At 42.0% G+C, this 24,861-nt stretch overlaps 1 protein-coding gene across 1 annotated transcript; it reads left to right on the top strand.

The window, feature by feature from the left end:
- Positions 1-2,084: 2,084 nt before the first annotated feature.
- On the top strand, positions 2,085-18,941 carry LOC117750597 (insulin-like growth factor-binding protein 2-B). Its single transcript, XM_034561865.1, has 4 exons — positions 2,085-2,445; positions 10,100-10,251; positions 13,857-13,997; positions 18,783-18,941. The coding sequence occupies exons 1-4, from the start codon at positions 2,085-2,087 to the stop codon at positions 18,939-18,941; spliced, it is 813 nt and encodes a 270-aa protein (XP_034417756.1).
- The last annotated feature ends 5,920 nt before the right edge of the window (positions 18,942-24,861 follow it).

The following is a 24,861-nucleotide window of genomic DNA, read 5'->3' on the forward strand; positions in this document are numbered from 1 at the left end:
AGCAAAGGAAGGATATATGATTCTGACAGACATTGCTTCATACTCCGGGGTCCAGCTAATTTGAAGTGACACTGACATCACACTGGAGCTGCGGTGCAAGGCCGGAAACCTCAGCGTCTATCCTGGGATCAGGCGAAGATGAGGAAATATCTTCCTGGTGAGGGAAGGAGTACGTTTCCTGCTCGTTCACAATAAGATGTGCAGCAGGTGCTTCATCATATGAATGATTCAGTTCCACATTACATCACGTGTGCCTTATCATCATTCATGCACTTCTGGTCCCCAATTAGTTGAAGCTATAATTCTCACATTTCTGTTTCAATTAATATTTACTTGCAAATTCCTTGAGACATTCAGCATGCACATATAGAAATAAAGGTGATAAAATTCCATAACCTTTTTTGACCTGTACAGTTTGGGAGGGTATTTAGTTTAACCCTAACTAACCTTGTCAGTGGCGACTGGCATACCTGTCCTGTCAACGTCATTTTCAGCATGGCACAAGAGTTGTGGGATGAGTTCACTTAATGTCATGTGGACGAGGCTGTAGTGGAAGCCATTGGTGGCCTGCACCCCCCTCTCCAGAAATCGGGTACCCCCAGTCACGGGCAGAATTGATATGTACTTGGCTTTTGAATGTAAATGGAGGTACATTAAAGAATTGCACAGCTGTACATATGGTCATTGAAAAAACAGTATGGGGTCATTTAATTTGAGACCTGATTTTAAGTCATGTTACTCAATCAGTAGCCGTTACCAAATTGTCCCCCGACAGCTATTCATACCCAACCAAGTGGAATATGCCACTTGACTTAGCAATAGTTAGTTTGTCGCAAGCTAATTATTAACTATTCACTGCAGAAAAGCAGTTCATCGCCACAGTCGCGTGTTAGATGCTCGTGTCGCCAAGACCTCAAAGAACCGTATAGGTTGGACTCTTTGGTAGTAGAGGAGTTTGGGCTATGTTGCTGTCTTTCTAGTGGGGGGAAACATCCAACATTCACATGTAGGTCTTTATTTGACTACGCTTTGACTAATAAAGTCTGTAGATTTCTCCTAAATTCAGCAAAAGTTAACATTCAATGCCTAATTTGCCAACACGTTCCAAGACCAATGCATTAAATACCACAGCTTGGTCATTGGCCCTAAGCCTCAAACTGAGCTCTATTTACCCCTCCTGGATCAGTTGTGCATCAGTGGAAGGTTTAGGCAACAAAATCACTTAATTAGGATTAGTAAAGGACAGGTTAAAAAAAAAAGAACATCTCCTCAGCAAAGAGCTTCTCCAGTTTGATTTTATCCCATTGGCGTCAGCACAACTTGAGGGATTCATCCTTCAAAACAAGTACTTGGAGGTGATCTATGAGTGATGAATGATCCACGTTGCAGCCCTGTCAAAAGCTACAGATGGGACAGATTTGGGCTCCAAAGCTCTCACTGAAGAAGATGAGGAAGTCGTGAATTAGAGAGCCGAGAAGAAGGACAAGCTGCTCAGTCTTACCGCTCTCGAGGCACTTTGCCAATTACTGGTTAGGTTTCCAAATCCATCCAAGATCTCAATATGTTGTTTGCTGCAATATGCTTCCAAAACCCCAGGGGGCAGACAAAGAAAATCTGGATAAGCAAGAAGTCATCCAGTTCTGTTACAGGAACAACATCGTTATCAGACTGGCCTCCACGTCCTGCCCCGGTGCTTGTCAATACTGAGAAATAAGTAATCTCAGTTTATGGCTATCAAAAAGACAAAGGTTACGCAAGAGGAGATGGTCCCTGTTCAATTCACATATTTCTGAGATCACGTCAGTAAACTCCTGATGGACTTTTTAGGCATTCGACTTCATCTTACAATGAACTTTTTGAACCTACCAAAATCTGTCAATCCAATATACACTTTGAAGTAATGGGCCCTCTTGTTCCTGATTCACAGTAAAATAATAATCTGAGAGGAGATAGGACCCTGTCAGTGGCATCGCAATGTTTACGCACACACAGTTGACTTTCAGTCTACTGAGGTTGATACTTTTAACTTCCAAGGTTCATTTTTGACTTTCAGTAGTCACTAATAAACCTAAGAAAGCGCCAGAATGGTCATATATTTGACTTACGGATGGCTGTTTGCGTACGTTGCATTGCCTGGATTCTTACTCGGGGATCTGGCTTTCCGATGCCCGAGTTGTACTGCGGAGCGTCTCGCTGCGTGTTCCAGAGTCACGGCGGCATGTCCAGAGATAGTGAGGGAGCCGGGCTGCGGTTGCTGTCCGCTGTGTGCCAGGCTGGAAGGGGAGCTTTGTGGGGTCTACACGCCGAGGTGCTCCGGCGGCCGGAGGTGCTACCCAAGCACCGAGTCCGAATACCCGTTGCAACAGCTCATCCACGGTTTAGGACGATGTAGACAACAAGAGGACTCGGACGTCACGACAAGTCTGGAACAGCAGGCTACAAATGGTAAGTTAGTTCCAGAAATAAAGTGCAGAAAGGGGGAAGTTAAAGGTAAAGCTGCAGTAGAACAAAAACGTGAAGAACAATAGAGCAAATGACAAAAGTGAAAAGGGTCACTCGCTGATGAACTCTCCGGACTCTACTGCTCGTCTTAGCTCCACCGAGCGTTTAAGCCTCTTTCAGTTCATTGTTTTGGCTCATGACTTAACTGTTGGTTCAGTTTGGTTCTCATCAACATTTTTTCCAGCAGCACACAGGCAGCTGTTTTCAGCAAGCCCATCTAAGATACACCCACTGTATGCAAGTACCAAAAGCCAGCAACTAGCCAGTCAACTTAGCTGATGAACATCATGTTATTTAGTATTATAGTTAAAATATTTAGTTAAACAGACAGATATTTCCTGTAGGAGTTGGTGGAGACACAAACTGATCAAACAAAGGTTGAATGTTGATGTTGTGACAAATGGCAGAGCGAAGTCCATCTCTTTTTCTTTTTTAAAGAGAAGGAAAGGTAAATAAGATTAAAATAAAAGCCCGCATGATGAATTAACAACACAAAATGTGAAATACTAGCTTTTGAAAATCATGTCTAAGACCTTTATTGTGAAAGGTAAGAATTGAGGGATATCTGGCTTTTAATATTCACGTAATATTCCTGGTGAAAGTATTCATGACAAGAAATATAGTGATGTGATTAACATGTAGTAAATTTAGATATTTCCTGACAATAACCGTGATATCAAAGTCTCCCATTGTGACATCCCGACACGTAAAAGTAAAAAAGTATTTAATTATCAATACTTAAAGTGGGGCCAACAAAAGAAAAAAAGTACTCGTTATACAGAATTGCCCATTTCAGAAGAATATAAATTAGGTCTATTATCAGATTATAATTATCGATGCATTCCTTTGCTAATCGCTTTCATGCTGAGCTGGTAAAGGAGGAGCAGTAACATGTTTGTACCCAGAAACAAAATCATATTTTCCATTCAGGGCCATTATTCAACTACTTAATTGTGTTTTTTTTTTCAAAGGATATTTCACCCTAATTGGAAATGATATGCAGACAATTAACTAAAAATGTAAGATGTAGCACAGAGATAAAAATAAATAATCAGAAATCCACACACTAGTCGGAAATGACTAGCGGGTTAGTTAACAAAACATGTTCTTGACTGGACAGGAGACATTACTGCTGCTTTCAATTAGCTTTGATAAAATTATGAATAGAAAAAGGCTCCTCAAAAAAATAAACATCCGGATGTTTCCTTTGAGAGTGATGGCTTATCAGAAATGTTACTTTGATTAGGGATGTTAATTTATAGATCATGATACAGTGTACTTCTATCACCTTAAAGGGATGTAGTACTGTGTACTTGCATTATCTTTCTTTGGATTGACTGGTCCACTGCCAAATTCATGCTGTGTTATTACAAATCCCTCCAGTATTCATCGGGGATTGTGTAGCATATTACTTCATATTCTGCATGTGTGGCAGCATCACCAAGCCAGCTAGTTTTGAGCGTCATATCTGTTTTGAAATATTTACCTTAAAATAACACTGAGCAGCAGTATACTCACTCAAACCATGTGTTGTTTTTTTTTTTTAAATCAGGACTATTTAAATGACCACATCTCCATCAAACGTCTTTGGTCACGACGACAACCCAAAGTACTTACGTCATAAATCCTGCAGGGACACAGAAATGTCAAGCTTTTGCTCTCCCACAATACAGTTATTGGGGTCAAAGGGTCACCATTGATTCCCGAAGATGAATATTGACACGTGATTTGTTTGGCAGGCGGGTGGCAAACAAGCCGTATCCCTCCGATGAACCCATCACGTGTCTGTGACCGACGTATCCTCATCGCTCTCCTGTTGGGAGGGCCTTATTTTGATTGGATGTTGTTTATGGTACTTGAGGGAAAGCGATTTCATACACATTTAAAAAAATGAATTGCATTTTGGAAGTTGTAACTGTAAATATGGAAGACACTCACGACCCTTCTGGAATGGTCTTGGGGAAAAAGTTGCACTTGTCCACGGTAACAGGTGCAACCTCCTTTCTTATCGAGCCCTTTTTCTATACTATCATCTCGGGTCATTTCACTGAGGAATGTATTCGATGAGTTCTTTGGACTTTCATACGAGCAAAAACTTGAGGTGAACCTAATTTTATGCAGGAATCTTCCAATTGTTTTTTTCAAGATTCTTTGAGGTTTTGTTGGGAGAGGGTAGTGAAAACAACCGCGGGGCCCAGTAACTGTAGCTAAGCGTGATGTGCTTGTCTGCGCTCTCCGCTGTGATTTACCGTCTTTGGTGTTCAATCCAGTCAGAACATATAAAGCTGAAAGCTGAAAATGAGCATGGGCTCAGACTGCGGTATGCCCTCGGTTCGCTGTGTTGTGCTTGGCCTCATCGAGCGTGAGCAACTGCAGGCTATCGGATGTCAACATCTGTCTCCTTTGTCGACCATTAAAATGCACGTTTTGGGGTCGTTTCCTGTAGTTCGTTCGGGATTACATTTGCACTCCTAAATAACTGGTTCTGCTGTTCACTTGAAAGGGGATTTGGTTGTGGTTATTTGGTGTGATCCTGAGATCAATATCTCGCCTGCCTGAACAATACCCGAAAACAGTCCGGGGTTCAAATCAATCGCTCCATCGATGGCTTGGTGTGAGCACACTTCAACGTGACATCATTTAGATCTCAGACGATTCAAATCCATAGCGTGTCACATAGTTATGGTTTCCACTTTGACCATTTTTTGCAATGGGGGTCGACTTCGAAGCGGCCACGAGGGTTTCAGGCCAGTGATGAGCGTGTGTGTGTGTGTGTGTGTGTGTCTGAGCTTCGGTCTTGAACTGAATCAAAATATGTTTTCTTTCTTTTAAACATGGACAAAGATGATTAATTCACTGTCTTCAGGGAGACCACGGGTCAGTGACCCGGATGCGTCACTATACATATCATATTTGTATTAGCCATTAATATGTCAACATGTACTGTGTTGGAGGGGAAGGTCAGTTTAGTAATGTGTACTCATTATTCAGCACAACTCTCCGAAAAACTGAGATCAAATACTTTTATTCCACAAAAATGGAGGAAAAAAAAGAAGAAGAAGAAAAACTCAACAGCAATGTGTCCGTGTTCCTTCATGAAAGTGCTCGCAACAAGTTCTGAGGATTATCTTGATTGAGCAAGTTGTGATTCCTGGAAAGAGACACAGCTCTTGAGTTTCTCCCACTGTATTTCTTGGCGCTGTGACACTTTGATCCAAATTTCACAACTCGGTCCAGTATATATAGGAATGGCATTGGATTGATCTGAGTTCTGCAATTGACAATCAATTCCCTGACTTTTAAGTGTTTTTAACTATGCCTTAACCTTCATTGCCATGTTTAGATATCGTACCAGGCGAGACTTTTACAAACATTGCGTTGGATATCCAATGTTCTTGTCTTGCGATAAGGCTGCTACTATCACATGCAACAGTTTGGCCTTTTCCCTCGAGTCCAAAGCACCGCTATCTGGTAATGGAAGGGCATGTGTGTGTATTCCTTGCTATCTAAACCACACCGACCACCAATCCCCAACTGACCAACCCCCCTTCCCCAGCCAATAGGAAACCGCTGCCCTGTGCAAGCCTTGTTTGCACTTTCCACGCACATCTCTCCGTCTGCTTCCGCCTCCTTTTCTTTTCTTTCTGTCGATGGTCCATGACTGCCCTCGTTGCCCTGCAGGTGATTCTGCTGAGACATGCTCCTTCTCCCTCACCCGCACTGAGGTCTTTAATTACGCGATGTCGTTGTGTGTGTGTGTGTGTGTGTGTGTGTGTGTGTGTGAGCCCACAGCCAAAAGGTGAAGACATAGGAGATCGCTTTGGGTGGGAGCGTGTTGGTGCCTGCAATTCAGAGAAAACTGCCTCCGAGGTGTTAATAGGAAGCCCCTCCCCCCTTCGTGCAAATCTTAAAAGGGGTCATGTTGGAAAGTTACGTGTTGCATAATATTATTACAACAATAATGAGCTTGATTTTACTGTCACAACAAGATTGGTAAAATTACATAAGTACTCTAATTAAGTACAATTTTGAGGCACTCATACTTCAATCATTAGTGGACGATTTTATTGTATGCTTGTATATAGTATAATAAAATAATAAGATACTTATACACTTATACGTATACTTATACAAATTAAAATTATTATGATGGTACTTATCTAAACAAGGTTACAAAGTGTTTTATAAAATATAAAATTGCTTGTATAGAGCTTTGAGAAACTACAGAGTTGGATGACAATTATCTGTGGTTTTCACATTATTGAATCATTTTTTGTGTTGGAAATATTGATTATTCCCACTTAAAGTAAACGATTGAAAGAAACTGCTATGGGAACGGACCTCTGTTTGTCGGTTGCAGGTTTCGCTACATTATTGGTCGTAACTTGTCAATTCAAAATGAAAAATCTCGAAAAATCTCCAAGATACGGAACAGAAAATATCAGTAACGTACAGGGAAATAATAGGGAAATTGTTCTTTGCAGTGTAACACTTGACAGTCATTCAACACCTGTCAATCTAGCCCATATGAGCACTTATATTGACGGTGTACATTTCGCAAAGAGAAATCCACTGTGACCTTAGACTGCACTTATTGTCTTTAAAGTCTGACACTCTAGGAGCTCCAATTGGCAACAGTTTCCCCCCTTGAAACTACAAAGGCGACTTCATTTTGGTTTTGGATGACACACACACGGCCACACGGACGCATAACAACATCAAGAGTTGAAAGAACTAGCTGACCGTAAAAGGTTTGAAGCTGATCTTCTGGCTACGGCAAAAACCCTTCTTCATTATTCAACGTTGTGCCTGTTAGCCAGCTGTGAAGTGTTTGAAGTGGCTGAGCCACGAGAGGAACCATTTTTACGCTGACAACGGTTTGAAGTACCGTGAAGGCCACTTTCTCATCTGCGGTTGCACAGTTACGATTTTTTCTAGACGCAGCTTCACCGTGTAGAATAACACGGCGAATACATTAATGCTGAGCAACTCTGGAAAGACATTACTCATTCTGGGCTATGAGAGAACTGTGAAAGCATTGCTCAAAGGCAATACCCAAAGCCAACAGCTCGAGACAGGTAGTTTCTATGGCACTAAAGACAGAATCAACAACACGGCATTTAGATGACAGCTGTTGGCTGAAGACGTGTTTTGGGGTTTTTCTTTCTCTCCCTGGAACATTCTGTCACGGGAGATCTTCAACACAACCAGTACACCTTTACAACTTGTCTATAGTTGCATCTCGTGTCGCTCCCACCATTCATGCACCACCGGGTGTTGCCTTTTTTTTGCTCTGGCACACACTCAGGGGAAAGAAAAACGATATCGCTTTTCACCACGTTTTCTTTATACCCTTGTTTTTTTTTTTAGAGCAACAGACGTTTAAAATGAAATAATTAAATCAATCTTTTTCTCTCGAATATGTTTAATGTGTTCTGCAGAAGCTCTCACGACATGTGAGGAATGATTCAGTTAGTGATTTACTGAACAAAACCTGGATCAAAATGTTAAGCTTGTGTGTTCAGCTGGAGGTTGGAATTTATGACTTTTGGCCATCGCTCATATACTGCGAAATACTGTAAATATGATTAGACTTCTTCAAACATAAGCGTCTTGTTTGTGGCCAGACAGTTGTTACTGTTTGCCTATCACAAGCGTTGCCTTTCTAATTGTATTATTAGATTGGGAAGATTCCCCTGTGAGTCACATATAAACAAGATGGAACAAAGATTTTACAATATACAGTCCAGTCGATTTCGGGCGTAAAGGGACAGCGAAGTCCGCTCAATCATCTCTTGAAACCCAAAGAATGAATACTTTTATTCTTTTGGTCCATAAAAAAAAAAACAATTAAAAAAATCTCTGGTGGTATTTCTATCCATCAGTGAAGAGATGCATTTAGTTGCATTGAACACTACGCGGCAGTCGCCGTATAACGAAATTACAAACACAAAACAAAACTGCGTTAGCTTGCCATCGCTAGATCATGCTAGCTTTCCGGTAAAGCCAGTTATAAGTGAATTACTCTGAACATCTCTGACTGCATTAATAATAAATCATGTCATTCATAGGGACCTTCATGAGATCTAGATGCCTGCTAAAAGCTCCTAGCTACAATGAATAGTCTTTATTTACCTTTTAACATCTTAAGAAAACATGCCAGTCAACATCTTTTTTAATAATTTTACATTTGCAAGTGAAAGGATGGGTCATATAGAAAATACCATCATTTGACACGTGATGTATGGACAAGTAACATAAATGTGTGTTGCCCAAAATAAGTCACGTCGACCGGTGCTGAAGTTTATTCTTACAGCTTCTGTGGATAAAAGATTCAGAAACTATTCAAACCGCATTGAGAACAAAACAACATTTCTCCAAATAAAATGGACAAAAAAAGTGAATGAGAAAATATAAATGTTGAAGGAACGGGAACGTGAAGGAAAAAAAAATATCTGTTGCTGTGTCGAAGCCGCACTTACTTTTTACACCTGGCAGAAAACATAAGTGCACGTATGTCCGTGCACGTATCCATTTCAGAAGGAGCTGTAGCATGTGGGAAGGAGCTCTGAAGATTCACAGGAGGGCCTTTCCCTCTCGAGCGTGATTTACAACCTCGGGGTTCTGCTGCTGTTTTTATAGCGCTAATTATAGACACACACACACACACACACACACACACACACACAGCCTCTGGCAGGTAGATTAGGTGCCCGAAAAAAAAACCCTCCTCACTCAGCATTAAAAGCCTTTATCAGAAGTGCGAGTCTGGACTCACCACCAATGACTAGCTGTCGAGCTCGGCTCTTTAATTCAGTCCCCTCTTTCCTGTTGAACGGTGTCAGACGATCTCAGATCAGTTAGTCTGCGTCGCCGATGACGAGGCTGAGAAATGTTCACCCCCTCCTTGTATTTCGTGTTTTACAGTCACGGGATAGGTCTCGTTTTTCCGGGACTGCCGTGCTCTAATAATTTGTCATCCCACTTTGTGTCTGCTCCGGATTAAGTTGCTAGCTCGTCGTTTGTGTTTTATCTCCCAACGAAATTCCGAGTGACCCCCACCCCCCCACCCCCCGGCACTCAGAGGAGACCTGAAGACCTTGGCGGGGCCCTTCCCTGTCGCCATAGTAATTACAGCCATCGCAACGCCTATCTGTCCAGTATAGTTAGTGACCTGACGCATGAGGGACAAAAAGGGATTCCTTGAGGACGTGCAACGACTCGTCTTCTAATTCCGGGATTAGGACCAAGGGCCCCGCTATTGGATCAATGTTGGCGTGTCATAGCAGTGTGTGATTAAAGAATGGATACGCGTATATGCAGATGATGTGCGTGAGTATTTTAAAGAGCTGCAGAGACGGTAGTTGAGGCGGTTTTGTGTACGCGTGTAACATTTGTCCGTTAAGGCGGGAATATAATGCTCAACCAACTGACGCTTTTTATTGAGAAACCCCCCAAAGTATTGAATGTTACGCTGAGATTAAAACCAGGAAGGCGTTGAATAGATGAGCGTTTTCCAGGAAGGCCTCGGGCAGAGTTTTATGTACAGATGCTGCAGATTTAACGGCCTTCAGTCTGTGTCTTTGTTCTGTTGTAGAGGTGCATGGGACGGAGAACCCCTTCACCAAAAGACCTGCCGCAGATGCTTGGATGTGGCAGGAGTCCGCCAGGAAACAACACCTGAACGAGCGCAAAACCAAGATGAAGACGAATCAGCTGGAGGACCCTCGAACCCAGAAAGGGCTCCAGGTCAGATTTTTACAAAAGCCTTCAACTTGTTTTTTTTCACAATTCACGATGAGCTTCCTCACAGCTGTCACTCAAAGCAACGTCCTTCAGCGGGTAGAGTACCACTCCTTTGATTAAAGAAGGGCCGATTAAAAACATTTTAAAGGATAACGACAGTATATTTATTTAACACATCAAACTATCTTTCTCGAAACACAAATACAACAACGCAATGCATTTGCCCACTGACACCAGTCCATTTATGAGCTAAACATCTGAATACTTGACCTTTTTACAGGCATAGTAGCAGATATTAAAGTAAAAAAAAAAAAAAAGAAATAGTGCATGGTAATTTAGCATGAACATAGGACCCCGTTGCTCAACGCTTGGTTTCCTCCCACAGCTGCATCCCAGTTCACATTGTGTGTGTTGTGTGTTGTAAAGCAAGCGGTCACACAGGTCAACAATGTGCTGTGTGAGCCCCATTGTCTGGTACAGTAGTGCCCTCCTCTGGGCACTCTTTCATTCAAGCATTCGCACCATTGGTCTTACATTCATCCCCTGGCTCTCAACAACCTCATCCCTAACTCCCTAACTTAACCCTCGCTTTACCCAGAAGCTTTACTGGCTTACCTGGTGTGGAGCACATTTCTATCCTTATTTAGTATAATGTGTCCAGGTTCATGTTTATTTATAGAATTGTCGTGTGTAAAATGTATTTGTTGAATGAAGCATTTCAATTGGTGCCCAACTCATTTTGAGAATAGTGTTTCGCATTGAGTAGCGGTTCAAAATAAGAAAATAAGTTGATAATGTGCTAATATTGAAGTTATGTATTTGTAAATATGCACACTAAAAGAGGTAATTACCTCTATTCATGTAGTCATGTATTCCCAATGACGCATGAAGAGAGTTTCAATGATCAGTCTCGTTGTTGTTGTTTTGCCCTCCACTGTGGAATGTGTGTTGCCCCCCCCCCCCCCCCCCCCCCCAATTATTCAACATTTCAGAGTCTTAAATGCAGCTCCACGAAAAGTATATATATTTTTTTTAAAACAGTTCCGAGAATCCCTTAATGGGGTGGCGTACACAAAACACGTAGGGGGGGGGGGGGGGGGGGGGGGGGGGGGGGGGGGGGGGGGGGGGGGGGGGGGGGGACACACATGTGGAGGCCCATGTATGTGCGTTTGTTCAAAAACAAAACAAACTAAAAGGAAGAAGAAAGAAAACACGAGCAACATCGTTATAGCAACAAAAAGAAAGAACGCTGTAAATAAGTCGTGCAGCTGGTTCAGGGGGAGCAGCTTCGGGGCAGCTGGTGTTAAGCATGGGTGCACTTTGTTCCGCTTGTTCTTGTGAGGTCAAACACTGTGTACCCCATGATGCTTGGATGTCAGCTGGGTTTGTGTCACACGTGGAACCTTCATTCCTTGAACGTGAACGCGTTGTTTTTGTTTTTTTTTAGTTAATTAAAAGTCTCATTTGCATCACATTCCTGTTTTTTTCACACAAAGACCCCCGTAATGCCAGTTTACTTTTCTTTGTTTGATTTTTCTTAATCTTTGGGCTCATTAAAACACCTTTTTTTTTTTTGACAACGGTACTTGCATGAAAGAAATAAGATAAATAAATTAAGATATATGTGTATCGCTGTGCCTGGATATTCTTTGGAAAAACAAACTTTTGTCGACATAATATTTTCATGATAATAAAGTGAAAGTAATTGGAAATTGAGGGAGAAAACAACAACATCGATTTTACACATCAAAGTCCTGTCAATTATGTTTCCAGTTATTTGTAATATATCACATCAATATAACTTTTGTATGACAAATATACTCTCTATTTTAAGCCGAACTTTGATGTTTTACTAAACACACCGAAACCTTCCGTGGTGAAGTTTAAGGGCAGACTGACCGATCCATTCCAGACCGAATTATGCACCTGATGTAATGTGGTCTTTTTATTATTCTGCGTATTTGTTTTCTTCGCTCGGATATATTTCTCTTTCGTGTTTTTTTTTAATAAATCATTACGCACATGGCATTAAAGAGTTATAAATCATTAAAGAGTTATAAATCATTAAAGAGTTATAAATCATCCCTCGTCTCCCGATCTTGGAACCCATCGGCTTTCAGTCCGACAATTATTTGTCCTCGGTGGCCAGAATTTTTAAATATTATAAACTGTAGGGTATTTATGTGACTGACATGTCTGTCTGTGACATCGGTAAATGATAGTATATATATTTATACATACTATATGGCTTGAGAAGCTTACAACCTGGAATAATGCTGCTGGTAGCCCATTAGCTCACAATCAACCAACCCATGCTGTTTGTTGTCCCACCTGTTTGTGTGTTTGTTTGTTTGTTTGTTTGTTTGTTTTGCCACAGCACACAAGTACATTTTTGACCGACAAAATGTGCTGTGACCACAGCCGAGCCCGACCACACTGTAAAGGTGGCGTCAGACCGCGGGCGTTAACACATTAACTCTGAGCTGGTTCATCTCTGTGGAAACTCAAATTATGAATAACTTTAAAGGAAACCCACTTGATCTGGCTGATCCCCGACTGCTGCCTCATATTAGCAGGAGCTGAACCTTTCAATGTATTTATGCATGTGTCTCGCAGCGTAAGAAGGGATATCAGTAGCCAATAACTCTTAATATATATACATACATACACATATATATATGGCATGTGATATATCGTGTGCCATAAAATGGACTTAACTTAGCCGTTAATAAACGACAGCAGGGAGAAAGCAGTAAAACTGGAGGGTTGCATGCGCTGAGGTGATGGTTTATGTTCCTTCATTATGAGAGAGAGAGAGAGAGAGAGAGAGAGAGAGAGAGAGAGAAAGAGAGAGAGAGAAAGAGAAAGAGAAAGAGAGAGATAATCAAATACTGTAGCAGAAAGTGTTAAAAGAGCGAGCCGGAGAGAGAAAGAGATTACTTTTCATCCATATGTTCAGATGTCTGATAAGGTTCATGGCAGACTGCCCTCTCATCTTCAGCCAAGTAATCATAAGACCGGAGCCCTTTGATCCCACTGGCAACCTGATACGCTGCTGTAACACACAGTTATTGTGTGTGTGTGTGTGTGTGTGGAATAGCCTGCGCTGTATTTATTATTCAATTATTCAATTTAGTTTATTTTGAATAGCCAAGAATCACAAATTACAAATTTGCCTCAGAGGGCTTATGAAGGTGTATGGATGTGTGTTTGTGTGTGTGTGTGTGTTTGTGTGTGTGTGTGTGTGTGTGTGTGTGTGTGTGCGTGGCCGTGGCCACCGGCTGAGCAGTCTAGCCGTTCACGTTCCACTCCACCAGACTCGCATCAGTCCAGTCTGAACTTTCTGCTCTCCTAACTGCTCCTCATAAAACATTGTTGTAAAATGTGTGTGCGTGACATTTTTACAAGGCACACACAAGTATTTTACTTTTTTTTTCCTCGGACATCAACTCATACACACGCGACTTATACCATCTCTATGTATTGTCTTCTATGTACATTTTGTGTTACACAGTTAAGTCCACGTGTGTGTCCGTCTGCTCGTGCCCATGAGCGATGGTCACCACGGGTCGCTGGTGTTAATCCCGATGTCCTCGCTCGTCCTTCAGAGCGCCTGTCAGCAGGAGCTGGACAGCGTCTTGGAGGAGATCTCCAAGATGACCTCTGAGGACAGCAGAGGCCCGCTGGAGTACCTGTACGGACTCAAGTTCCCAAACTGTGACCGGCACGGTCTGTACAACCTCAAACAGGTGAGCCCTGGACGTTGGTTTGGGTTTGAAAATCATGGTAAACTATTTAAATATCGGCATTTCATCATAAGTGCATGTTTTCCTCTCATGAAGCTATTATCCAATCTGGCGTCCATGTTTGATTGATTGTTTAAAGCGGTTCTTTTTGGAAGTTGTATTTAAAGCGGTACTTTTTGGAAGTTGTATTTAAAGCGGTACTTTTTGGAAGTTGTATTTAAATTGGTACTTTTTAGAAGTTGTATTTAAAGCGGTACTTTTTGGAAGATGTGTTTAAAACGGTACTTTTTAGAAGTTGTATTTAAAGCGGTACTTTTTAGAAGTTGTGTTAAAACGGTACTTTTTGGAAGTTGTATTCAAAGCGGTACTTTTTGGAAGTTGTATTTAAAGCGGTTCTTTTTGGAAGTTGTATTTAAAGCGGTACTTTTTGGAAGTTGTATTTAAAACGGTACTTTTTAGAAGTTGTGTTAAAACGGTACTTTTTGGAAGTTGTATTCAAAGCGGTACTTTTTGGAAGATGTGTTTAAAACGGTACTTTTTGGAAGTTGTATTTAAAACGGTACTTTTTGGAAGATGTGTTAAAACGGTACTTTTTGGAAGACGTATTTAAAACGGTACTTTTTGGAAGTTGTATTTAAAGCGGTACTTTTTGGAAGACGTGTTTAAAAACGGTACTTTTGGAAGATGTATTTAAAACAGTACTTTTTGGAAGATGTGTTTAAAGCGGTACTTTTGGAAGACGTGTTTAAAGCGGTACTTTTTTGGAAGATGTGTTTAAAACAGTACTTTTTGGAAGACGTATTTAAAGCGATAGTTTTTGGAAGAAGTGTTTAAAACGGTACTTTTTGGAAGAAGTGTTTAAAGTGGTACTTTTTGGAAGTTGTATTTAAAGCGGTACTTTTTGGAAGAAGTGTTTAAAGCGGTACTTTTTGGAAGTTGTATTTAAAACGGTACTTTTTGGAAGAAGTGTTTAAAGCGGTACTTTTTGGAAGTTGTATTTAAAACGGTACTTTTTGGAAGAAGTGTTTTAAAACGGTACTTTTTGGAAGATGTATTTAAAACAGTACTTTTGGAAGATGTGTTTTAAAGCGGTACTTTTTGGAAGACGTGTTTAAAACGGTACTATTTGGAAGATGTGTTTAAAACGGTACTTTTTGGAAGACGTATTTAAAGCGATAGTTTTTGGAAGAAGTGTTTAAAACGGTACTTTTTGGAAGAAGTGTTTAAAGTGGTACTTTTTGGAAGTTGTATTTAAAGCGGTACTTTTTGGAAGAAGTGTTTTAAAGCGGTACTTTTTGGAAGTTGTATTTAAAACGGTACTTTTTGGAAGAAGTGTTTAAAGCGGTACTTTTTGGAAGTTGTATTTAAAACGGTACTTTTTGAAGAAGTGTTTAAAACGGTACTTTTGGAAGAAGTGTTTAAAGTGGTACTTTTTGGAAGCCGTATTTAAAGTGGTACTTTTTGGAAGTTCTATTTAAAACGGTACTTTTTAGAAGTTGTGTTAAAACGGTACTTTTTGGAAGTTGTATTCAAAGCGGTACTTTTTGGAAGATGTGTTTAAAACGGTACTTTTTGGAAGACGTATTTAAATCGGTACTTTTTGGAAGACGTGTTTAAAACGGTACTTTTTGGAAGATGTGTTTAAAACGGTACTTTTTGGAAGCCGTATTTAAAGCGGTACTTTTTGGAAGACGTATTTAAATCGGTACTTTTTGGAAGACGTGTTTAAAACGGTACTTTTTGGAAGATGTGTTTAAAACGGTACTTTTTGGAAGCCGTATTTAAAGCGGTACTTTTTGGAAGTTGTATTTAAAACGGTACTTTTAGAAGTTGTGTTAAAACGGTACTTTTTGGAAGTTGTATTCAAAGCGGGTACTTTTTGGAAGATGTGTTTAAAACGGTACTTTTTGGAAGACGTATTTAAAACGGTACTTTTTGGAAGTTGTATTTAAAGCGGTACTTTTGGAAGACGTGTTTAAAACGGTACTTTTTGGAAGATGTATTTAAAACAGTACTTTTTGGAAGATGTGTTTTAAAGCGGTACTTTTTGGAAGACGCGTTTAAAGCGGTACTTTTTGGAAGATGTGTTTAAAACGGTATTTTTTGGAAGATGTGTTTAAAACGGTACTATTTGGAAGATGTGTTTAAAACGGTACTTTTGGAAGCCGTATTTAAAGCGGTACTTTTTGGAAGACGTATTTAAATCGGTACTTTTTGGAAGACGTGTTTAAAACGGTACTTTTTGGAAGATGTGTTTAAAACGGTACTTTTTGGAAGCCGTATTTAAAGCGGTACTTTTTGGAAGTCGTATTTAAAAACGGTACTTTTTAGAAGTTGTGTTAAAACGGTACTTTTTGCAAGTTGTATTCAAAGCGGTACTTTTGGAAGATGTGTTTAAAACGGTACTTTTTGGAAGACGTATTTAAAACGGTACTTTTTAGAAGTTGTGTTAAAACGGTACTTTTTGGAAGTTGTATTTAAAACGGTACTTTTTAGAAGTTGTGTTAAAACGGTACTTTTTGGAAGACGGATTTAAAACGGTACTTTTTGGAAGTTGTATTTAAAGCGGTACTTTTTGGAAGACGTGTTTAAAACGGTACTTTTTGGAAGATGTATTTAAAACAGTACTTTTTGGAAGATGTGTTTAAAGCGGTACTTTTTGGAAGACGTGTTTAAAGCGGTACTTTTTGGAAGATGTGTTTAAAACGGTATTTTTTGGAAGATGTGTTTAAAGCGGTACTTTTTGGAAGATGTGTTTAAAACGGTACTTTTTGGAAGACGTGTTTAAAACGGTACTTTTTGGAAGATGTGTTTAAAACGGTATTTTTTGGAAGATGTGTTTAAAGCGGTACTTTTTGGAAGATGTGTTTAAAACGGTATTTTTTGGAAGATGTGTTTGAAACGGTACTATTTGGAAGATGTGTTTAAAACGGTACTTTTTGGAAGACGTATTTAAAGCGATAGTTTTTGGAAGATGTGTTTAAAACGGTACTTTTGGAAGAAGTGTTTAAAATGGTACTTTTTGGAAGTTGTATTTAAAGCGGTACTTTTGGAAGAAGTGTTTAAAGCGGTACTTTTTGGAAGTTGTATTTAAAACGGTACTTTTTGGAAGAAGTGTTTAAAGCGGTACTTTTTGGAAGTTGTATTTAAAACAGTAGTTTTTGGAAGTTGTGTTTAAAACTACTTTTTGGAAGACGTATTTAAAACTACTTTTTGGAAGACGTGTTTAAGATGTCTATAAAATGCCGGCCGTCTAAAAATCTATAAACCGCGTAGTCTCGGTTATGGGCTGAGGGGGCGGAGCTTGACGGAACTGGACACCTGTGCAATCCTGCACCGCTCTCCGTGTCCTTCATTCAAATTCAATTACTCAGCTCACGTTGGTGGTTATTCCATATCGACTCTGCAGTGAGCTAATTTAACGCACAAATTTAACTCTGGCTTTTTCCTCTTGAGGGCGGAGACTTCTCAAGAGTGTCACGATGTTAGCCCCGCCCCCATCCCTCATCACAGTGTTGGCCGGGGGGGGGGGGGGGGGGGGGGGGGGTTTGAGACTTTCAGCCCACAGAGAGCAGTGCAGCAGCAGTTTTCTGCTTCTCGGTGAACGCGGCCGGTAGTCACGTGACCCCTGTCTGTAACGACGGGAAGGACTTCTGTTGTGATCCGTCTGGGGGCCTCCACGTTTGGTGTCTCTCTCTCTCTCTCTCACACTCTCTTGTATCAGCCTGGCAAAACTTTTTTTCTTTTTCTTTTTTACAAACACACACACCCTCCTCTTACTTAGACACACACACACACACGTGCGCGCGGATATGCCGTCATCGCGAATGAGGCAACAGCCCCCCGAGCTCGAGGTTACAAGGCAATAACCCGGGTTTGGCGAACTTCATGGGAAGACTTTTGTTAAGCTCGAGGAACGAACCGCGCTTCCGACCGGGGGACGAGGGGGGGCTTGAATTTGAATTCTGCTCGTCCATAGAAATCAGAACGGAGGAGGACAAACAAGGTCACATATCCAGTGTTTCCTTACCGGGGGAATAGTAGAGCAGAAAAGAAGATTTGAATGGGCGCCACAGTTTTCCCTTAAAGCGGGGCTCTCAACCGCGCTTGGCCAACATTTTCATCACTGGTCACAAACAACGGCATTGTTTCGGACCGGAGTCCTCGGGTTCCCAGGGGAGGAACACTGTACCTCCTCAACACTCGGCTCCCCTTTTTGGAGTTGTCCCTCCTTGTCGCCGGGGTAATTACTGTAACTGTCACTTTTTTTGTTCTTTCTCATCGAAGGAAGAAAATGGAAAGTCTTTTTTCCTATCCCCCTCCCCAGCTCTTCATTCTTTTGGGCCGTCCCCTCCGCGCCAGCCCGCGTGCGGCGTAAACTGTGTCCACTTCAATTACGACCTTGTTTCTGAGTAGACGGGTTGGGGGGGGGGGGGCGCTGGTCTACTGGCTGTGTGTGTGTGTGTGTGCGTGTGTGTGTCTGTGGTGGCATGTGTGTGGCTGCGGATGGGTTTGTGAGTTGGGGGCATGACCTGAGGATGGGCTGTTATTGGGTGAGTGTTGTCCCACCAGGACCACGGCCCTCACGCTCCTCCAATAGCCCCCCGCCACTAGAAGATCCACAGTAAACACACACAGACACACACACACACATCTCAAGCCACCATGGGCCATGCTCCATTAACGCCCCCCCTCCCTATTTCCACTGTGCATCTTTAACCCCTCCCTCTTTTTTCTCTCCAGTGTTTTCCAACGTGTCTAGTTTGTGTTTTTCTTCCTTCTCTCCAGTGCAACATGTCCACCCACGGCCAGCGGGGGGAGTGCTGGTGCGTTAACCCCTTAACCGGGATCCAGATCCCGGCGACGCCGAAAGTGAGAGGGGATCCCAACTGTGACCAGTTTGAGGAGGAGCTTAGAGAGATGCCAACTGAAGCAGCGTTCTACTAGTCCAGCACATCCTGGGACGGGGTCGGGTTTTCTTTAAGGTTCCAAATGTGGGAGGATTTGTAGAATAAGTTGCTATGTATGAAGGCTTAGTTTTCTTTTCTTCTTCACTAGGTTCAAGGTTTAAATATTGTTCCTGTTGTCGACATATCTAATATAAAAAAGACCAAAACCAACAGTGTGACCATCTCATCAATGTTCACCGACGACTTCCCTGGACTCAGACAAAATGTGTACCTACTGAACATTCATATCTTTAGACAGGAGGCATGAATATATATATTTTTTATTTTTTTATTTAGTTGTTATAATTAATGCCCTGAAACAACAGGGCACTGTAGTTTTCAGAAAATGTTTCATTAACGGGAAGTAAATCGTGCATTTGTCGGGAACTACTTTTAGCGGCGGACTTATACACATTTTGCTGATGTAGATATGTGTTCATAGATTCACGGCAGCGGGCCAGTTTATGCTCCACTCAAACTACAGTTATCCTTCTCGTTGTAATAAAGAAAGGAAAAAGTTATATCGCGCTTTGGCTACCCAGGCAAACCCAGTGGTTTTAGTGGGTACAGTGGGTACAGTGGTTTTAGTGGGTACAGTGGTTTTAGTGTGTAGAGTGGCTTCAGTGGGTACAGTGGTTTTAGTGGGTAGAGTGGCTTTAGTGGGTACAGTGGCTTCAGTGGTTTTAGTGGGTAGAGTGGCTTTAGTGGGTACAGTGGCTTCAGTGGTTTCAGTGGGTAGAGTGGCTTTAGTGGGTACAGTGGCTTCAGTGGTTTTAGTGGGTAGAGTGGCTTTAGTGGGTACAGTGGCTTCAGTGGTTTCAGTGGGTACAGTGGTTTTAGTGGGTACAGTGGTTTTAGTGGGTACAGTGGCTTCAGTGGGTACAGTGGTTTTAGTGGGTACAGTGGTTTTAGTGGGTAGAGTGGCTTTAGTGGGTACAGTGGCTTCAGTGGTTTCAGTGGGTACAGTGGTTTTAGTGGGTACAGTGGTTTTAGTGGGTACAGTGGCTTTAGTGGGTACAGTGGCTTTAGTGGGTACAGTGGCTTCAGTGGGTACAGTGGTTTCAGTGGGTACAGTGGTTTTAGTGGGTACAGTGGCTTTAGTGGGTACAGTGGCTTCAGTGGGTACAGTGGTTTTAGTGGGTACAGTGGTTTTAGTGGGTACAGTGGCTTCAGTGGGTACAGTGGCTTCAGTGGGTACAGTGTTTTAAGGGGTACAGTGGTTTTAGTGGGTACAGTGTTTTAAGGGGTACAGTGGTTTTAGTGGGTACAGTGGTTTCAGTGGGTACAGTGGCTTCAGTGGTTTTAGTGGGTACAGTGGCTTCAGTGGGTACAGTGTTTTAAGGGGTACAGTGGTTTTAGTGGGTACAGTGGTTTCAGTGGGTACAGTGGCTTCAGTGGGTACAGTGGTTTTAGTGGGTTCAGTGGTTTTAGTGGGTACAGTGGTTTTAGTGGGTTCAGTGGGTACAGTGGTTTTAGTGGGTACAGTGGTTTCAGTGGGTACAGTGGTTTCATTGGGTACAGTGGCTTTAGTGGGTACAGTGGTTTCAGTGGGTACAGTGGTTTTAGTGGGTACAGTGGTTTCATTGGGTACAGTGGCTTTAGTGGGTACAGTGGTTTTAGTGGGTACAGTGGTTTCAGTGGGTACAGTGGTTTTAGTGGGTACAGTGGTTTCAGTGGGTACAGTGGCTTTAGTGGGTACAGTGGGAAGGTTAAGGAGAGCAGTCAGACTGCAAATTTGATCTATTGTTTGCTTAACAATAGTTCAGTACAGCTTAAAAGGTGAAACCTGAGGTTATTATTTGCTTTTCCAAAGACATGTATAATATCTCTGTAACTGTTATGACTTTTCTTTTTAGGGTGACAATATCCAGTGCTACAGAAATAAATATCCTCTTGGTATTACTCTACATGTATGCATGTCTAATGCACACTGCCACTTGTACATACGTACATACGCCAAATAAAAAACATTTGAAAAACTACATTTAAAAGAGTAACTTCATATTATAAATGCATATTAATCGAAGACAAAGAAGAACTGCTACCTTGTGCTTTGGGCGCGTGCACCCTGTCGGCTCTCGCCTGCCTCATGCCCGTGGATATTCATGCCAGATGTGATGCTACGCTGATGATCTACTATTTTAAACATGTAATCTTTTGGTGCACTTGAGCCGAGTCTTACAGGACTTACAGGTGCTCCTTGAAATCCTTCACAGATCAGTACACGCGATCCAGAAACAATGATGTGCCAACAGGTTGTGTAACCGCGTTTCCACGAGTAGACACTTTAATTAGGACGGTAATTAAAAGCGCTGTCATACTTTTCACTGATGCTATCTTGTGAAATCTCCCCCCGGAGGCGCCAGCTTCCTACTTCAATAGCCGTGAATTCATTAAATTCAACTCAAAGATGTCAAATATTGACACCAGCCATGTGATCCATGAATCCACACTCATCACTCCAGAGAGTAGTTGTTGTTGTTGTTGTTGTTGTTGTTCTTTGTCAGCAGTTTTCCCATCAACACTTGTCAACTCCAAATAAGCGGCAAAGCACTCGGAAGCTTCCGTGCGGCTTAACCATTTCGATGCTGTGTGCGGCGGACCCGTGCACGTGCACGTGCACATGCATGTGTGTGTGTGTGTGTGTACCTACGTGTTGCTGGGGTTACTAATGAAGTGTTGACAAGGGGAGGGATTAGGATGAGGGGCTGACATTGACAAATGTCTATGAATAAACCAACCCAAGTACGCAAATACACGCACACCTACACACACACACACACACACACACACACACATATTTGGGCTGCGGATCATGGTCTAAAGATGGGTAACCAACAGGGGTGGGGGGGGGGGGCTATTGTTGATTCTGGATGCCGCAGACCAAACTGAATGTTGTGAACACAGTGCCAACGTGTCTCACCCCGTGCGGGATCGTCTCACTCTTACAGGTTGTGTTGGAACAGATCCGCCTTCCACGTCAAGCCCGTCACCGTGTGGGATGGATAATTAACTATTGTCTGTCTTATTAAAATAAAATGTATCCGTCATCCATTGCAGCAACTGTCACTGTGTGTTTATTAGTTTTTAGAGATATCGGCTATGTCTTGAATATTATGGGACACAAATGGCACTCGTGTTGCGGTGCCAAGGACTGTGACATCTTTTAGTGTCTATTTGCATTTGGAAAAGGTTGACCCGTAACTTTTTTTAAATGTTCATATAGCATGTGAGTATTGTGTATAGACTTTGGAAAAATAATCTCATGAAAAGCTCCGTTAATCCTCTCGATCCTTGTGTAACAATGTAGAAAAGATGATTCACGGTGCACATCGCACTAACTAATTAAGATGTGTGATTGTTCGTGCAACAGTTCGGACGCATGTGAAGACTTTACGTGACGTACATTTAAACCGAGGCTTTTGAAAAGTCCCCATAACTAAAAGTCGCCAGTTGATTCGCAATCAAATGTTTCCAGACTTGGGGTGTAAAGAAAAGCCTTCTTTGAAGTTATGGCCCAAAAAGTGTATCGTGTGAGACCCCTCCTGGCTTTTGGCCTCGTAGCCTTATACGTCTGCCAGTTAGCTCTGTTCACTTTTTGTGACACACTGTTTTGTCTAATTTCCTTTCATGTTGTCTTATTAATGCTTTTTTTCTATTTTTTTTGTCAGTCAGTTAGCTTTTAAAACATTTTTTTGACAACTTGGCCCGGCGTCACGCGCGGATCTGTGGCGTCCTCGGGTTTGTTCGGCACATTTAATGGTAGCTGGCCTTTTCTGAAAACAAATCAAAAACAAGCGTCTTTTGTTTTGGGTTTGATAGATCCGGCACAATGGGCTGAGGAGGGTAGTGTAGCAGTGGGAATACGAGTGGGGGGGTGAGAGTGTGTGTGTGTGTGTGTGTGTGTGTGTTAGTGTATGTGCAAAAAGCACATGTGCGTGTGTATTGGCCTGGAGAGCCGAAGATCTGCCCTACTTTCGGGGCTAGTATTTCTTTTGTTAGCGTTCAACAACTTCCCTCGATATGTTGACGGCGGGGTCTGCGTCTAAGACTTCGCAGGAAGCTGTACTTGTTGAATGTTAACACACACACAAAAAAAAAATAATTGTTGTTTTTATCTTTTGTTCAAATGACATGGTGCTCCAAGCGGAGAGCAGGAAGTGCGACGTGCGGAGACATTCTTCCCGTGATTGTGGACAAAAGGGAGCCGAGTGTTATGTTTCAGGCTTTCGGAGAAAAAAAGATTTAAAAAAATGAAAAACGCACATGCAGAAATATGCAATGTGTCGAGGAGACTCGTGGAACCCAGCGAGTACGCGGGAGACGTCAGCTCTCTATAATCACATTGCCTTGGACCGAATATATACAAAGGTTACACTGCACTAGTGTATGTCCACTGTGTAAAAGGGGCGAGGATAGAGGAACGAGTTATTACCTATAAGCTAATATGTGTCCTTACATTGTGTGTTTTGGGTGATCGGATTGTAATCCCACGACAGCGCTCGAACCACATGAAGGTCGAGGGTGTAAATGCGGCCGAACTGCATCTGCGACAGATCCGATAAGCCACATCTGGTCGGGGACTAAACGTGACCGCGTTGAACCCGAGTTCAATTGAGAACGCCATCGTTTTCCATCCACATGCAAGAACATAGTAAGAAAATAGTTTTGGGGGCGGGTCGATTGTGGCGAAGCAAATAACATTGCGTGCAATAGCCCACCTTCCATCTTCTCTTACTCTCTCTTTATTAACACCGGGTGTATGTAATGGGGTTACAATTATATCGAGATGCAACTGGAAACGAGGCATATTTTAATATGAAAAAGAAATGACTCAACCTCAAAGGAAAACTTGGGTCGTAGTTCCGATCGGTTCTCTCAGATTACATAATGTTCTACTAACTAAATGGATGTGATGGACAATTGCAATCGGTACAAGATCGGTTTGTAATGTCACTGTTAAGTAATCGGTCTTACCTGAAGCTCTGGTTACAACCTTTCTGACCACATCAGTCAAACCTGTCTTTGGCGAAGGTATCTGCATTCTGAGATCTCAGCAAGTCCTTTGGGAAGCACGACCGATGGCCAGGACAAATGGCCAGATTATTTTTGTTTTAATTGGCCAAAAACTATTAATTCTCAGTCTCTTCTTCCTTCAGAATATTTTCCATTACCAGACCATTGGTGAAACCACAGGACTACCGCCCGCTCCCCTTGGCTGAAAGATACTGCAATGCATGGCAGCCCAAATGGGACCCTTATATCTGTGACTTAATGTCTATTGTGCTTCGTAGGATATCAAATCCTTCATCTCAATGCTGGTTTACTTAACTTAGTTGAGGTTCTCACAGTCACATCCGATCCACGCCGAAGAACCCTCCATTAGGGATTCCGGGGTCTAAGTCCATCTTTGATGAAAGGGCTCGGATGAAAAAAAAAAAGCCAGCAGACACTCGTCTGCCGTCGTCTACCACCACCGGCATCCAGCGGATTCCACCGCTTAAGTCACGTTGTTTACCTCTCAAGCGCCGTACATTCTTTCACATCTCCTTTCATCTGATGAAAAAGAACCGCCATTACCTCTCTATATAAAAGTTAGTATTATACAACGGTGGTTTTTATTTTGCAAAGATACCCCAATTATGCAGCGTAAAAACATCTGCGAGCCATTTGTACGCTTTATGTCTTTAAATGCTCCCCCGGTCATCGTTCCTGAAAGTCACACTTAATGATATGAGCCACCGGCAAAGTGACGTTCTCTCCCAAGATCTTGCAATGGTGATTGTACGGACTTAATACATTAGTTTACACTGCATCCAAAGAAAAATGCAAAGAGGAAGATCGGCAACCCTTTTTTTCGGGACGGAGCGAGGTGCGTGAGTCGACGTCAGATGAAGCCGCTCCGACGTCGTTCTCTA

Source organism: Cyclopterus lumpus, chromosome 21, assembly GCF_009769545.1.
Source record: "Cyclopterus lumpus isolate fCycLum1 chromosome 21, fCycLum1.pri, whole genome shotgun sequence".
Lineage (NCBI taxonomy): Eukaryota > Metazoa > Chordata > Actinopteri > Perciformes > Cyclopteridae > Cyclopterus > Cyclopterus lumpus.